Raw genomic sequence first — 15,256 nt, forward strand, 5'->3', positions numbered from 1 at the left:
GAAAGGGAATCAAGTCACCTACGCTGCATGGGCTGTGCAACCCCAGAATGTGCAACCCAAGGAACCGGCAGGTTTCAGCTGCTGCCAGATACCATCAGTCCCTGTGCACTTGGTGCCTCTTGTGTGCGTGCCGGGAGGGCAAAGTGCCCAGCCAGGCTGATCACCCAGAAATCATATTTCCCCCAAAATAAACCCTAGTGCTTATTTTGTAGGTCAAAAAATTATAAGACCAGGTCTTATTTTTAGGGAAACATGGTAGATATAGATGTCTTAGAGTGGAAACTGAATAGTAAGACAGTGTATAAGAATCTGTAATGTTTTGGGTTTGCAAGAATGAGGTGTGTGTTTATTCTTGGTAGTCAGTGAATATGCAGGGTGATAATGCTATATGGGGATTATGGGAGTTGTAATCCAAAGCATCAGGAAGGCTGTCTCAGAACTTCTCCACATGATATGAATAGTTAACTCTGAACTTCAAACAACAATAAAATAAAATGTCCACCAGATCCTGTGCAGCATATTATTTTCTTATTTGTTTCTTTGAGCAGATCCTTCCAATGAAATAATAAGATCCAGGGTTTTTAATGGATGGGTGTATTATTTTGTTTTACTATTGATGTTGTTGTAATTATTGGCTGGGAGCTCCCTAAAGTTTGATGTAAAAGATGGGTGGCTATATAAATGTTTTAAATAAAACAACCATTTTAAAAAATAAAATAAAACTAGCAGAAATATTTTCAAAGCTGATGAACAGAACCAGCTCTAAAAATAATGGAAATGAGCATTCTTTAGTAGAAAAGCAAAACACACAGTGCTTCAGCATGACTCTTCTCAAACTCGGTAAATCAAAATTAAAACTAAAATGTGAGGGTCAAAAAACTTTCACAATTAAAATGGAAAGAGAGGGGAGCAGAGGGAAAGGAAATAAAAAAGTGGGAAAATATGTTAGCCGGTGACGTGAAACACAAAATTAAATACAACAAGGTGAGGAGAGGGAGGGCAGGGATTTGGGATTATTTATGCTTGACACACACCAGAGGTGGTTCTTCTCCAGCTTTCTGCAGGCTGCGTCTTGTTGAGAGTTAAATTGCCAGGGAAACAAGGTCTGAGATCTCTATCAAGATTGATTACTGTCTTAAGGGCTGATATACTGAAGTGCATCAGAAACATTGTCTCTTACTGCAGAGGGAAGAGTGTGGAAGAATGTAAGCCAATCCTGATATATTTCAAAGAACGCAGAAATATTGAGGAGTAGACAAGCAAAACTGGGTGAAAGGGAAAGAATGCAAGATGCAAGAAAATGCAAGAAAGCAAGATGAAATGATCATTTCTTTTTTAGAGCGGAGAAAAATATTTGCTCGTTTTAGTTGTACTTACTTGTTGCATCCGAACCGAATAGCATTGTATTAGAGAATGTTACAACTTGTAACTGGAACAGCTTAAACTCTCTAGCAGAATTAAGTGTTTATAGGGACGTTGTCATTAGATCTTTCATAATTTAAAACTATGTTTTTCCAAAATCATCCTAATAGAAAGCTAACTCTCTGGCAGAGAGTAGTAACCTAACTCGCCAACAGAATAAGTGTTTATAGAGACATAGTCATTAACTATGTTTTTCCAATTTCATCCTAATAGTAAGTATCCGGGATTGAAATGGTTCAGTTGTAGAAAAATCTTTTTCCTGTTTTTGTTTGTATTTGGATAGTTTGATTTGCACGGTAAATGCAGGTTTTTAATCACTGCCTTACTTTGACAGCTGAATATATATATATTCCACCACTCATACCAAAAAAAAGGCAGAAATGGCACACGTGAGAAAAAAGTTTATTGAGATTCTGGAAAAAGTCATGAAAGAAGGAGAGCAGATGACACCAGAGGAGATGCTGATTACTCATGAAGGAATTGTATATCCAACTGTCTTTTGCAACCCAGAGCAGTTCAAAGCTTTGGAGGTCTTCCAAGCTAGGAGTGATGATGTAGTTCTAGCAGGATACTGCAAATCTGGTGAGTTTGTTTGTTTGTTTGTTTTCTTCTACCTACACAGGTTGACTCTGGGCTTTTGATACATATTTTTAAAAGGCCCTATTAGATTTTACTTGAAATAGTGATGAATTATGAATTGTAGGTAACAGCCTGGAATAAAATCAAAGGGTAAGGGGAACTTCAGGAATAATATGAAAAAACATCTTTGCCTATCTGTAATTTCCTGGTTTCTGCCATTCCCTGAGCAATTTTGGACCTCAATAATATCTATTTCATCTCTGAAGTTGCACTGTGGAAAGAAAACTATTATTACGTCTATAGAGAGAAACCATGTAGTGTTAAACAGACTTCAAAGTGATCAATTGAATATGTGCCATACTTGCTAAGATTCTATATTGCTGACATTTTAGCTACAAAAGTTTAATGACACTAGCAGTTCTAAACATGCAGGTTCAATGACTTTCGTAGGACTTTCAATCTTTTATCATTCCAAAGAAAAATCCTGTTTGGAAAGGGCACGTTTTCATATATTTTATATGCATAACCATTAGCATAACCAGAAACAATGCACACAGAGAGGGAAAAGATACACAACATTATGTATCCTGTGGAGAAAATGAACCAGTCCTTTCACATAATTTTAGAATCCTGGGTCAGTAATGAAAGGCTGTAGACAAAAAAAACCTATATACGTTTCAACGAGGTCCCACTCGTCATGTTCAGGCTGGTGTCTTCGGCTTCGTGCCTGTGCGAGCAAAGCGTGATCGCTGTCTCTCTATAAATACTGGTGGGGATGTGTGGAATGCTGGCTTTGTTGTTGTAAGTGGGTTGGTGGGCTGTGTTGTTACATCTTGATTAGTTGATGGAGTTGATGTTTGCAGATTAATCGGCTGTTTTGTAACATCCTGTGTGGGTGAGGTCCTAGCTGTGTGCCCATTAGTCTTTTAACGACCTGGGTAATGGGTTGTGTGGTAGCATCCTGAGTTCTATTGTTGTGACATCCTGAGTCCTGTGGATGTTGCATTGCAGCCATCTGCTCAAGACAGTGCATCACAGGATGTTGAAGCACAAGACTCAGGATGTCACAACAATAGAACTCAGGATGCTACCATTACAACCCATTACCCAGGTCATTAAAACACAAAAGACTAATGGGCATACAGCTAGGACCTCGCCCACACAGGATGTTACGAAACAGCCAACTAATCTGCAAACATCAACTCCATCAACTAATCAAGATGTAACAACACAGCCAATCAACCCACCTACAACAACAGAGCTAGCACTCCACACATCCCCACCAGTATTTATAGAGAGACGGCATCTCCAATCACGCTTTACTCACACAGGCACGAAGCCGAAGACACCAGCCTGAAGATGACGAGTGGGACCTCGTCGAAACGTCGCCAAGATACTCTCAATCTTACATGGGAAAAGATCCGAATATGCCAAGACTTGCAAACATACACACACACACACACACGTGTGTGTGTGTGTGTGTGTTGTGTGTGTGTGTGTGCAGTAGCTATTATACCATAGAGTTGAACAATATTTAGTATAAGATTAGGAAAATATTTGGACAGCTTTAAAAGGGAATTACACCTTTGTAAAGGGTACAATATGCCTTTGAATATGCTAATAACACTATGTATGGTGCTACTAAACATAGTTCCCTGTTGTGGGCTTCCAACATAAATAGTGTATTGTAGAGGATTGGCTTTTCTTTATATCCCACAAAGTTTTTAATATATTTGTGGGATGTAGCTGGCATTCCCTATGTAAGGCAGACAGAAATGATGATCTATCTTCTGCTTTACTTTCCATGTGTTATCTTAATGGCATCACTGATGTATCCAGGCCTTCTCATTGAACTTCAGCCTAAAGCAGGGAGGAGCAAACTAAAGCCCAAAGCATCCTACAGTTACTGAATGCCCTTCAGAACCCCCTTTAAGAGTACTGTTTCCTGCCATTTTGAGCTGTGGAATAGATTAAAAGTATGATGTAACCATTGAAGTAGGCATACAGTATATCAGTTTAAAGCAAAGATGTTCCTACAAATTCCATGATGAATCTGACTTTGGTGTTTCTCTGCCCTTTAGAAATGTTAAACGGGATTCGTGATCACCAAAACGCTCATCCCCCCTTAAGGAATATCATCCTCCTTTACAGGCGTTGAACACCCAGCATTAACTTGAGAAATCACTTTCCACGACTAATGTCCAGGGTCCTGTTATGTAACTAATCATCCCACGAGATTGCTTCCATTTTAGAACAGGAACATGTTGCAACCAGCCAACATTCCATCAGCCTTACTCAGTTTTTTCAGCTGTGTTTGCCTTGTATTGTTGTCCAACAGAAACTAAAATCTCTGCTGCATTATTCTGTCATTCGAGGATTTGTGATCAAAATGTAACACAATAGTTAGAAAATTAGGACATAATACTCTAACATCAGAAAGTCTGCTGTTACAAAATATTCTTTAAAATCATGGGATGTGTATGTGTATGTGTCCAGATGAGTGGGTGTATGTATGTATGGATGGATGGATGGATGGATGCAGGGGTGGGTTCTAATTTTTTTTACTACTGGTTCTGTGGGTGTGGCTTATTTTGTGGGCGTGGCTTGATGGTCATGTGACAATTATTTAGGATTTGGCAGAGGTACTGGTCTACCAGGCTTTTAACTGCTTGCAGAGCTATACCAGTCCACTCATTTGTTTTTGGAGGCACTGGTCTACCCATTTATTTTTGCAGGCACCGGTCTACTCATTTATTTTTGCAGGCACCGGTCTACTCATTTATTTTTGCAGGCACCGGTCTACTCATTTATTTTTGCAGGCACTGGTCTACCCATTTATTTTGGCAGGCACTGGTCTACTCATTTATTTTTGTAGGCACTGGTCTATGCATTTATTTTTGCAGGTACCGGTCTACTCATTTGTTTTCTGTTAACACTGATCAGCTGTAGGGTGGCCCTTTGAAGCCTTGTGGCAAGAGTTTAAATAGTTTTTTTCCCTCTAGCCGATCAGCTGGGACTCAGGAGGCAGAAATAGATTGGGGGTGGGGCCAAATAAAAGGTAAGAATAATGCGGGGGGGCAGAACTGGTTTGGTGACATCATATCATCACCGCTACTGGCTCGGTGGAACTGGGCCGAACCGGGAGGAACCCACCACTGGGTTGGATGGATGGATAAATGCGGTGGGTAGGCAAAATTTTATTCATAGCTTATTTTTATATAGAGGCTTATATATTTTTAGTAAGGAGTATTGTGTAAAAGCGCTACTTTATTATTATTATTTTTGCCAAACTCTTAATCTTTTAGCCCCTCAAGTATCAGTATCTCTAATGAAATATATTTTCATGTAAATGAGGACAATGTGTTGAAAACTTACCTTGGACATGGACTATAATAATCAAATAATCGATAATCATATAATAATCAAAGGCAAGTTTTTCCATATTACAATAAGGAAATAGGCTCAAATAAATTCTGAGTTCAAAGAGGCCTTGCCATGCTGATGAGAAAAAAGTAGTCAAAGGATCCAAGATTCACTGTCAAGGTGTGTATTATTTAACTGCTTTTACTTTGTCTATCTTTTCCCCAAGGGATTCTATGTACAAATGGGGTTACTACTATTGCACTGAAAGTTAAAACTATTAATCCAGATCTAGTTATCAAAATGTGCAAATGTCTTAATGCGGGTTACCTATATTACTTGAAATTGTTTACAAGCGTGCAAGGACTTGTGGTCAACATGTATTTTGGAAAATGAGAATGTAGTACTCTAACATCAGAAAGTCTATCGTTACAAAACACTCCTAGAAATCGTGGGATATGTGCATTTCATCAAAGTATTCCTGAAATTAAATTTGGCAAGTCGTAATGCAAACCTTTTCTAAAAGGCATACTTTGACTGAGAGTGTTGCAAGTCCAAAGGTTGTAAGGAAAAAGATCCTGGAAAAACTTTTGGACAGATATGGACTTTGCACTTTGTTTCATCAGAATTTTAGTTCTGTCAGCAGCAAAGATAGACTTTGAAGCCTCCATTACGTCCAAATGTTTTCTATCCTGACTAAGAGCTCCATTCAGAAATAGATTCCTGCCAATGTTAGAGGTTAAAATTGAACTTTACCTGTTGAATATATAATGTCACTTTCATTCTACAGAAGCAGGAAAGACAACCTATAGTAGGTGTTTAATACTTTAATATTTTGGCAGGATTTTTGTTAGATCCTAGCAGTTTTCAAAGTAACCTTGAGAAGCGACTGCCTTGAAAGCGGCGTGTCCACTTTGTCAAAGCAGAAGTATTTTATTTCAATGCTTCTCGTATCCCTAATGCTTGGTCTGCAAAATAGTATAAATAAAATAAAATAAAATAAAATTTAAATTTTTTTTTAAAATAAATCAAATTTAAAAAAAAAATAAAAAATTGGGTTTTCTGAGAGTTTTAGGTTCTAAACTTCTTCTAGCAGAACTTCCATATCTTGAAATAGGAGATAGTGAAACGTGTAAGGTTAGCCTTATTTATGCAGACTTGATAATTTCATTTAATAAGCAGTATGAACACAAAAGCCCAATTGCTTGTAATTCTATGACAGTTGGCATTATGTGGCCAAATACTTTTTAACGAGCCAGTGGAATTTGGCTACAATTATTCTGCCTTGGTTATTTCCTGTCTTGATTACTCCAATGCATTTTAGAGAGGTTATACTTTATAAAAGCATTTGGAAAGTGCAATTGGTGAAAAGTGCAGTGGTTAAGTAAGCTTAATACAGCTTCTCCTTTCTTTTCTTTTCTTTTTTTGGAACTACCTTGGTTAGTGACTATTTGTAAACATTTTGGTAATAAACGGTAAACATTAAATACTGCCATATGTTCACTGGAATGTGTCCAGTTCCTACACTTTTTTCACAAGATTTCAATTGTAAATTGATTGGTATTACTTTTATGTTTTTACCCTACAATTATATACTATAATTGTATTTAATTTTGTCCCCCCCCCCTTCCAGGTACCAACTGGGTTGGCCAGATTGTTACTGATTTAGTAATAACATCCGCAAAGAAATATGAACCAGAGAAGTTGAATGAAAAACTGCTCCTAGCAGAATTTCCTTATCTCGAAATAGGAGATACTGAAAAGTATAAGGTTAGTATTATTTATGCAGACTGACAAACACTGCCTACTCAATCGTGGTAAATTTTCATCAGACCGTATATTAAAACAGCAATAGAGGTAAAATATTGAGTATTTTTGCAGGGTGTCCCCAGAATAAAATTAGTCAGTCAGACTATGTTTGATCTAGCACAGCTGGGTTGATTCTGCATGACTCCGTCTTTGAGATAAAATTGATCTTGGTTGATATATTAACCAATCCACTGACCAGTAAGTGTGTTACTTTTGGTGCTAAAATTGAGTGGGAAAACTGGAGATTTGCATATTTGAAATGTGTGATTATTAGTCTAGTCTAGTCTAGTTTAGTTTGCCTAGTTTAGTCTAATCCATGCTTTGGATTATTTTTACCTAGATTTTTTCCCCCTGCAAAACCAGGCGTGATTTTTGAGTTCAATAAACTTATTTCCAAACAATTTCTGATTTTATGATTGTGGGATGGTAGAGAAGGGAAATTCTAACATAATTTTTGTGACTTTGAAATTTAATTTAAAGAGTGTCCAAGAGTTATTCAAACCTGAATTGTCCAATCTTGTGTTTCTCATGCTGGCTGGGGAATTCTGGGAGTTGATTATTTATTTATTTATTTATTTATTTATTTATTTATTTATTTATTTATTTATTTATTTATTTATTTATTTATTATTGAAGAGGATGGATACTTATCCTTCCAGGAGAGTGATGTTTACTCATCTCCGTCCTGATAGATTCCCACCATCTATTTTCAAGAACAAAGCCAAAGTAAGTAGCCGATTTAATGCCCTAAAATTGTAACAATCTTGATAAAATTGAACAAGCACTTCTACCAGTATATCGATAAAGTCAGCCTTGAACAATGAAAAAAAATAAGAAAAGATAAGCAAGAGCATGCTTAATATAATAATCATTATGTACCATACAAATGGATGACTGGGTAGTAAATAGTTGTGTTTACTATAATTATTTGTTGATAAGTCCTTTAAATTTGGATAATTATAATTACTGCAGTGCAACTTAATTGCATTTTAGGATATGACTGTTTCCAAATTAAAGCTATGCCCTTTAGTAATTCAGAGGCATCATTTGGGGAAGTAATTGTAACTAGATTTGAAATGGAGGTTCCATACTAATCTAGAGAGCCAGTTTGGTGTAGTAGCTAAGGCATCGGGCTAAATGAGATATAAAGCCAGTTGGGTGACTTTGGACCAGTCACTCCCTCTCAGCCTAAGAAGAAGGCAAGGGCAAGCTACTTTCAAAAACTTCCAATCTTGCCGTCCACCCACCTAATCTGGCAATATAATGTCTCACTAGGCCATTCTGTTCCCTAACATCTTTGTATTAATATACCAAGTAAGATACCAGGAACTGAATGTGATTCGGGTATTCACCCAGGCAAGTGTATATAAGATTTCAGTGATTAAAAGGTAGTTTGAGAATCTGGTGCATTTTGGAGATATAATCTATGCTTTCTCATTTGATATTCTAATGTTTTTTGGTTTTTAGGTGCTGATGCTGATTCGAAATCCAAAAGATGTTGCTGCATCTTTTTTCCATTTTTCAAACAACTTCAGTCCTTATCCTCCCTATGATACATTTGAAGAGTTCTTCCGAGCTTTAATGATAGGAAAAAGTAGAATTTTTATTCATTCCAATTGTTTAATGTCTGTAGATATGAACAACACAGTACCGTATTTTTCGGAGTATAAGACACACTTTTTCCTTTCTAAAAGAGGCTGAAAATTTGGGTGCTTCTTATACTCTGAATGTAGCTTTCTAAGCCCTAATGAGGTGCCAGTGAGTGAAGCGATCTTCCAAGCCTTGCCTGGTTTTCTCATTGCTACTCCCTCTCAGCTGTTTAGCTCCTTAGAAGCTGTTTTATATCCCCAAGCAGGGGATAAGAAGCGCACAGGCGTGCTCAAAGCCAGCAAACTAATGTGCTGAAGCTGACCAGACTAAGGTCGATGAATACCTGGTAGGCAGATTTCCCCCCCCCCATTTTCCTCCCCAAAAACTAAGCTGCGACTTATACTTTGGTGCGTCATATACTCCAAAAAATACGGTACCTGTCTATCTTGATCATTATTTTTTATTCATTACTGTATGCTTTGTTCAAGCAGACACACTTCAAATTTGAGTTCAGGTTCTCAGCTTATTTCAAAAAATCATAGTTAATCCTATGAACAGATTCCTTTTCTGATATAGGAACAAATAATATTATTTGGAAAGAGTAGCAAACATTTCTCATTGCCTCAGTCCAGTCTCCTTACCAGGATTGTTATTGTAGGAAAAAATAAGAAGGTGTGCTATGTATGCGGCCTTGAACTTCTGCACAAAAGGCAGAATATAAATCCAACTAATAAATCAATAGAATAGCAGAAAAATATGTTCACTCATTCATTAACTCACTCATTCATTCTGTATGCTGGCCTTTTTCCATTTGAGAGGCCCAGAGAAGTAGATGAGCCATGGTAATGCAGTGGTTAGAATGCAGTATTGCAGGCTAACTCACTGCTCACTGCCAGCAGTTCGATCCTGACCATCTCAAGGTTGACTCAGCCCTTCCATCCTTCTGAGGTCGGTAAAATGAGGACCCAGATTGTTGGGGGACATATGCTGACTCTGTAAACTGCTTAGAGTGTTGTAAAGCACTGTGAAGTGGTATATAAGTCTAAGTGCTATTGCTACTGCTATTTCCAAAACTGTAATTCAGTTTTTCAAGGTATTTCATTCTAACCTCTGGCAGCTAATGTAATTTCATGTTAAGTCATTGTTACATATAGGCCAAATGAAAAAAGAAAGATACATATTATTTTGGCTTAAATCCAGTTACCAATATTTAGCAAAAAGAAATCTATTATATCTCGAGAGTGTTATTTAGATGGAAGGTTTGGAATAATAATGACCATATCAATTTTCCAATTAACTTATATTGCTTGTATATGCTTGTTTATGCTCAGATTATAAACCATGTCAGAACTGAATAAGTACTACAATACATTGGCATCTATGCAAAACTATAATTTCTGAGTTTCCTAAATCTGGTATCATCACAAAATTAAACACTACCGATGATGTTAATTTTTATGTGATTTTCATATGTAAATTGATTACTAACTAACACACAACATACCAGACATAATTTAAAAGAATAGAGTATTTTTTCTAGATAATTGCAATATTCAGGGACATTAGAATTGAGGAAAAAGGATTGGAAAAAAACTAGACTCTATAGAAATGATATTCAGAGACCAGCTTAAATTTTCAATGAGTCATATACTTATTATGTCTGTTATCAATCTTGTTCAGATGTGATCTTAATTATTTTTTTAAATTTCAATAGTGCCCTGGGGATCCTATATAGAATATCTTTGTACATGGAACAAGTATATTGATAAAGAAAATGTCTTGCCAATAACATATGAAGAGATAAAAGAGGTAAAGTTAATACTGTTCAGATATATGGATTCTTATATTCACAAACAGTAATGAATGGAAAGACTTAGAGAAAGAACAATGCGAATTTCAGGGTGTAGTAGGAATTTAACACCATATCTTTCTGGAACAAATCAGATCAGAATTCTAATCACTGCTAGATGTTCAGAATCCATTCTAAATATCAGTTAAGCTTCTTTAACATTTCTGCCAGAGTATACGTCTCATGCGAAAATATTCTAGAGTTTCTTTAAATGCATTCTATAGAAACAGTTAAAAAGTCCAACTAACTGAATCTCTTTTACTGGTCTTCTATTCTTATTACCAAAATGATCAAGAAAAAAAAAATAGATGATCAATGACCTCCAGGTTTCCTGTAAGAACTTCATAATCAAGAAAGACCCATGATCCTCCAGCAGTTAGCACATATGATTTTCAGTTAAGGAAACTCTGTGTTGTTTATTGATTCTTTTCCCCCAAATAATTATTTCACCCCTTTTTGCTCTAGGAAAGAAGTAAAAATAACAGTGCCAACCAGCCAACCACAGCATAAACCAACATCCACGAACATGAAATGAGATCAAACTGAGCATGGGGAAATTGTATTTGCTCCCTATAATAATGTGTGTGTGTGTGTGTATTTATACATATATTTATATATTCATGTCGAACTTTCTGATTGTAACTGAAACCATGCAGGCATGGTGCAGAATGTAGCCATAGCATTTAGAATGAGCATAGCATCTCATTTAGAATGAGAAAACCAGAGGGAACCTTAGACATGAAGATATATTGCATCATTCCCTTCCCAAAGTTGGTCAGATATCTGTCTTAGAAATGGGACATTAAATAAATGAGGGGTTTTTTTTCACCAGCAATACAAATTGATCACTTTTTCAGAACCCAGCGTTAGGAGCCAAAAAGATTTCCACATTTCTTGAATTGAACTTAAATGAGGAAGACTTTCAAGGTGTTGCAGAAAGGAGCACATTTAAGACGATGAAAGAAAAATCTAAAACAACCCATGGAGAATTTGGTGAAGTTCTTTTCCGGAAAGGTAACTTTTGAAAATCCATAATGTTGCACTCGTTACATCATTGAAGCTACTGGTAAATATGATATCCTATTTTAGTGAGAATTAATTATTCATCCCTATTCCATAGATAGAGAAAATGATATGAAATTCTAACTAATTTGCTCTTGAGCATTTGCATTTTTTTAAAAAATAAAGAATTCAGCAGCCATCACAGAATGCATGATCAAATCTATTAATTTAAAGGAAAACTATGCTCTGTTTAGAATATAGAAAAAAGGAATAAACTTTTATTATTATTTTTAAATAGAGGTGGACACAAAACGAGAGAAGCATAATAATTACAAATCCGGTTAGCCATGCTAGAGTTTAATCTGTCTATAATGATTTGATGATGAATAAACTCCCAACGTCCAAATTCTATGTCCATGATCATTCCTTTTTTAAAGAGAGAGAGAGAAGTAATAGTTGTACAACGTTTACTTCATCTCTGAATAACACTGGATAATTACTGTATATATTTTTAACTACAGGAAACTGCCAAAGATTTAAAAAAATCACTTTTAAAATCAAATTTGTAGTATCTGTATTAGTTGGAAGGGACCTTGGAGGTCTTCTAGTCCAACTCCCTGCTTAGAAAGGAAACCCTACACCACTTCAGACAAATGGTTAACCAACATCTTCTTAAATTGTTAAAGATTAATTGGTGACTTAACTATTTCTAAAATTATAAGTAAAACAACTTAAAAACATTAAAACAATAAAACATCCACAAAATAAATAAGTACAAACAGCAGCCATTTCCATCTGCTTATAAATTGACAGTATATATTTGCAAAGGACTATGCACTCTGAGCTATTCAGCTATATATAAAATGCATGGATGGATGGATGGATGGATGGATGGATGGATGGATGGATGGATGGAAATATACCCAGAAAGGCAGGTATGGAGCATTTGAAAAAAGCATTTGTAAAACAGCTAATTATTATTTATTTCTCCGAGTATTCAATAGTATTGCAGACTTTAGGCAAATACTTATTGACAGTACAAGATGTGTGGTTTTCATATAAGAAAAGGAAAATAATTGTTTGTTTACAGGTGGAGTAAGTGACTGGAAAACACTTTTTAGTGAAGCAAACAACAAGGAGATGGACACCGTATTTAAAGAGCGCTTAGAAGGAACCAAAGTGGGAAAATTGATAAACTATGATCGTTACTGCAAGACATGAAGATCAAGGAAAAAAGCTATCAGCTCCAGTCTAAAACAATTCCACTCTTAGAAACAAGGCATTCTATTTACTTGTAATAAATGTATGAGTTTTATGTAATCTCTGCTCTGATATCTCTAATCCCTAATCTGAAAGGGGAATAGAAATTATTTCAAGAAGTTTCTGACAAAATTTATATAAATTTCTAAGCTTAATTGCATTACTTAAACCTGCTGATAGCATATTCATTTCTATTCAGATTTATGACAAAATATTTTAGAACTATAAGACAACTGCATAGATGTTAGAAAGAAATCTAAAATATGACCTTTTATTGTATAGAAATCAACAAGCTCTTAATCACACTACTTCTTCAACCATACATATGTTTGTGTGTGTTTATTCACACACCCATATACACAGATTTTCATATATATTATTAAATACTGAAATCAATTTGAAATGTAATTATGTATTGTTCATTGAAATCTTAATCATAAATCGTAACAGAAAATTAATTGATTGCATGCTGCCAATCTAAATGAATGCTAGTAACAGGAAATTCACACTTGTACACACCAACACAGGTAGAGAGAAAAGAAGGGAAGCCACCAGGTAGTCACAAATAATGATCATGTGATGTTACACATAACAATTGTGCAGAATTCATTTAACAGTGGCAATGAGAATTGCCACAACTACTATCATAAGTCAATCCACCTGCATAACAACACATTTACAACTGTGTCTAATCCAGTTGCTGATCCCGATTACTGTACTTAAGCAAGGACTATTGCACAAAATTTTGATCTAAATACAGCAAATAAATATTACTAAACCTAAATATGTCAAATGTAAAAAAGAGTTTAATTTTTCTGTGGAAAGCTGACTGTTGCAGAAGGAAAACAAAAATAAATGTAATAGATATCCTAACCATATTAATTTGACTCCTAATTTTAATTTCTCCTGTTCTTTGTCTTTGTCTTCTTTTGCTTACTTTTTTAATTTATAGATGTATTAAAGATTTTTAAAAGAAAAACTAAAACTAATATAAAGTAAGAAAAAGAAAGGAAAAATTAGAATGATAAAAGTGTAAGAGAAGAAAAAAGTAATAGAAAAACAGAAAAAAAGATACAAAGAGTAGCTTCTGATCTTCTTTACAGAAGTTATAAGTACAATTATAAGTATATAAATTAAAACATAGGCTCTTTATAAATTCATTTTTTTCCTGTTTCACACAAAAAGTCTATAAGCCGTTTCCAGTCAGCAATAAATATTGTCTTTTTTCTGATCAAGGAAATCTCTTCTTGACTTTTCTGGATATTTTATTATGAGATTTAACGGAAGGGAATGTGAAACACAGACATTGCCTCCAATTTTTGTTAAATAATATTATTATTGCTCTGTTAATCCAGCCACATGACCTGGGTATATGAGGAGTTAATTTCACACAAATTCCTTTCTCAGTAGTGTATTATTTCTGCAATATCTGGATAATTTAAAAGACTGAAAACTGCCTCTTTTTCATGAACACTAATGGGAAACTAGCAAACCAAGGAGCAAGATAAGATTCTTGCAGTGGAGAATTTTAAGTCCAAGGGTAGGGGAAAGTGTGAGAAAAAGACCCAGAGCAATTCTAGTAAGGACACCAGGTATAATATTGTATGGTAGGCTTTTAAGATTAATGTCAAGCTGTAGGAGACTGGCAAAGTCAGAAAACAAGAACCACTTGGATTTCTTGAAATATTTTTATTGCTAGTAATAAATATCTCTATTGCTATCGCTAGAGAATCTTTAAAGAATTTCTCCTCTATAATTTACAAAAGTCACAGCAAATAATTTGTAGAGGATTTTAAGCCTGCAGGATGTAAGGCTGAAGGCACAGATCCATGGAGATTGCCTTGAAGGAAATATTCGGGGGAAATATTTGGGGTTCAACAACATTCCTTACAGTAGAACATTGTTTTGGAAGTGGTTCAGGCTGATTTAATGAGATAAGAGAGAGAGAGAAGGTAAAACAAAAGCAGAAAGGCAAGATTCTGTTACTATCACCTATCTCAATAAAGTATAATTATAGTCTTTCTATGGAGCCTATAGAACAGTTTCATGTTCTGGTCTAATTTTAGGGTTGTCACAAACCTTCTTTTCCAAAACCACTCAGGTTGCTCCTACCATGGCTCTGTCTTCTGCTTTGAGATTGTCTCTGCTACCACCACCTATCTCCCAAAGTATGTGTGGAGAGAGGTAGAGCTCCAATAACATATGGTGCCTTTAGAGGAATCAAAAGGTCAAAATGCAAAAAGGAATATAATTTCAACCACAAATGAGTCCAAAATTACTGTTGCTAAGCAAGGCAGTTGTTAAGTGAGTTTTGCCCCATTTTTAGAACCTTTCTTGCCACAATTGTTAAATGAATCCTACTCCACCTTGAAACTTGCATCGTTC

General features: G+C 35.5%; 1 protein-coding gene across 2 annotated transcripts; it reads left to right on the forward strand.

The window, feature by feature from the left end:
- The first annotated feature begins 972 nt into the window (after window positions 1-972).
- Window positions 973-13,749, forward strand: LOC117672046 (sulfotransferase 6B1-like). Of its 2 annotated transcripts, none has more exons than XM_034428424.3 (8): window positions 973-1,205; window positions 1,757-2,004; window positions 6,995-7,131; window positions 7,807-7,896; window positions 8,638-8,764; window positions 10,475-10,569; window positions 11,467-11,623; window positions 12,702-13,749. In XM_034428424.3, exons 2-8 carry the CDS (start codon window positions 1,803-1,805, stop codon window positions 12,830-12,832), a joined length of 939 nt encoding a protein of 312 aa, XP_034284315.1. In that variant the 5' UTR covers window positions 973-1,205; window positions 1,757-1,802; the 3' UTR covers window positions 12,833-13,749. The 2 variants fall into 2 exon arrangements, with proteins under 2 accessions (XP_034284315.1, XP_060548323.1); XM_060692340.2 differs by having other exon boundaries at window positions 998-1,103.
- Window positions 13,750-15,256: the final 1,507 nt, after the last annotated feature.

This window comes from Pantherophis guttatus, chromosome 1, assembly GCF_059756535.1.
Source record: "Pantherophis guttatus breed Tessera chromosome 1, ASM5975653v1, whole genome shotgun sequence".
NCBI lineage: Eukaryota > Metazoa > Chordata > Lepidosauria > Squamata > Colubridae > Pantherophis > Pantherophis guttatus.

Coding starts and splice junctions, on each gene's coding strand:
- LOC117672046 (XM_034428424.3), top strand. CDS start 1,803: ATGGCACACGTGAGAAAAAAGTTTATTGAGATTCTGGAAAAAGTCATG. Junction 2,005..6,994: donor AGCAGGATACTGCAAATCTG/GTGAGTTTGTTT, acceptor CCCCCCTTCCAG/GTACCAACTGGGTTGGCCAG. Junction 7,897..8,637: donor TTTTCAAGAACAAAGCCAAA/GTAAGTAGCCGA, acceptor TTTGGTTTTTAG/GTGCTGATGCTGATTCGAAA.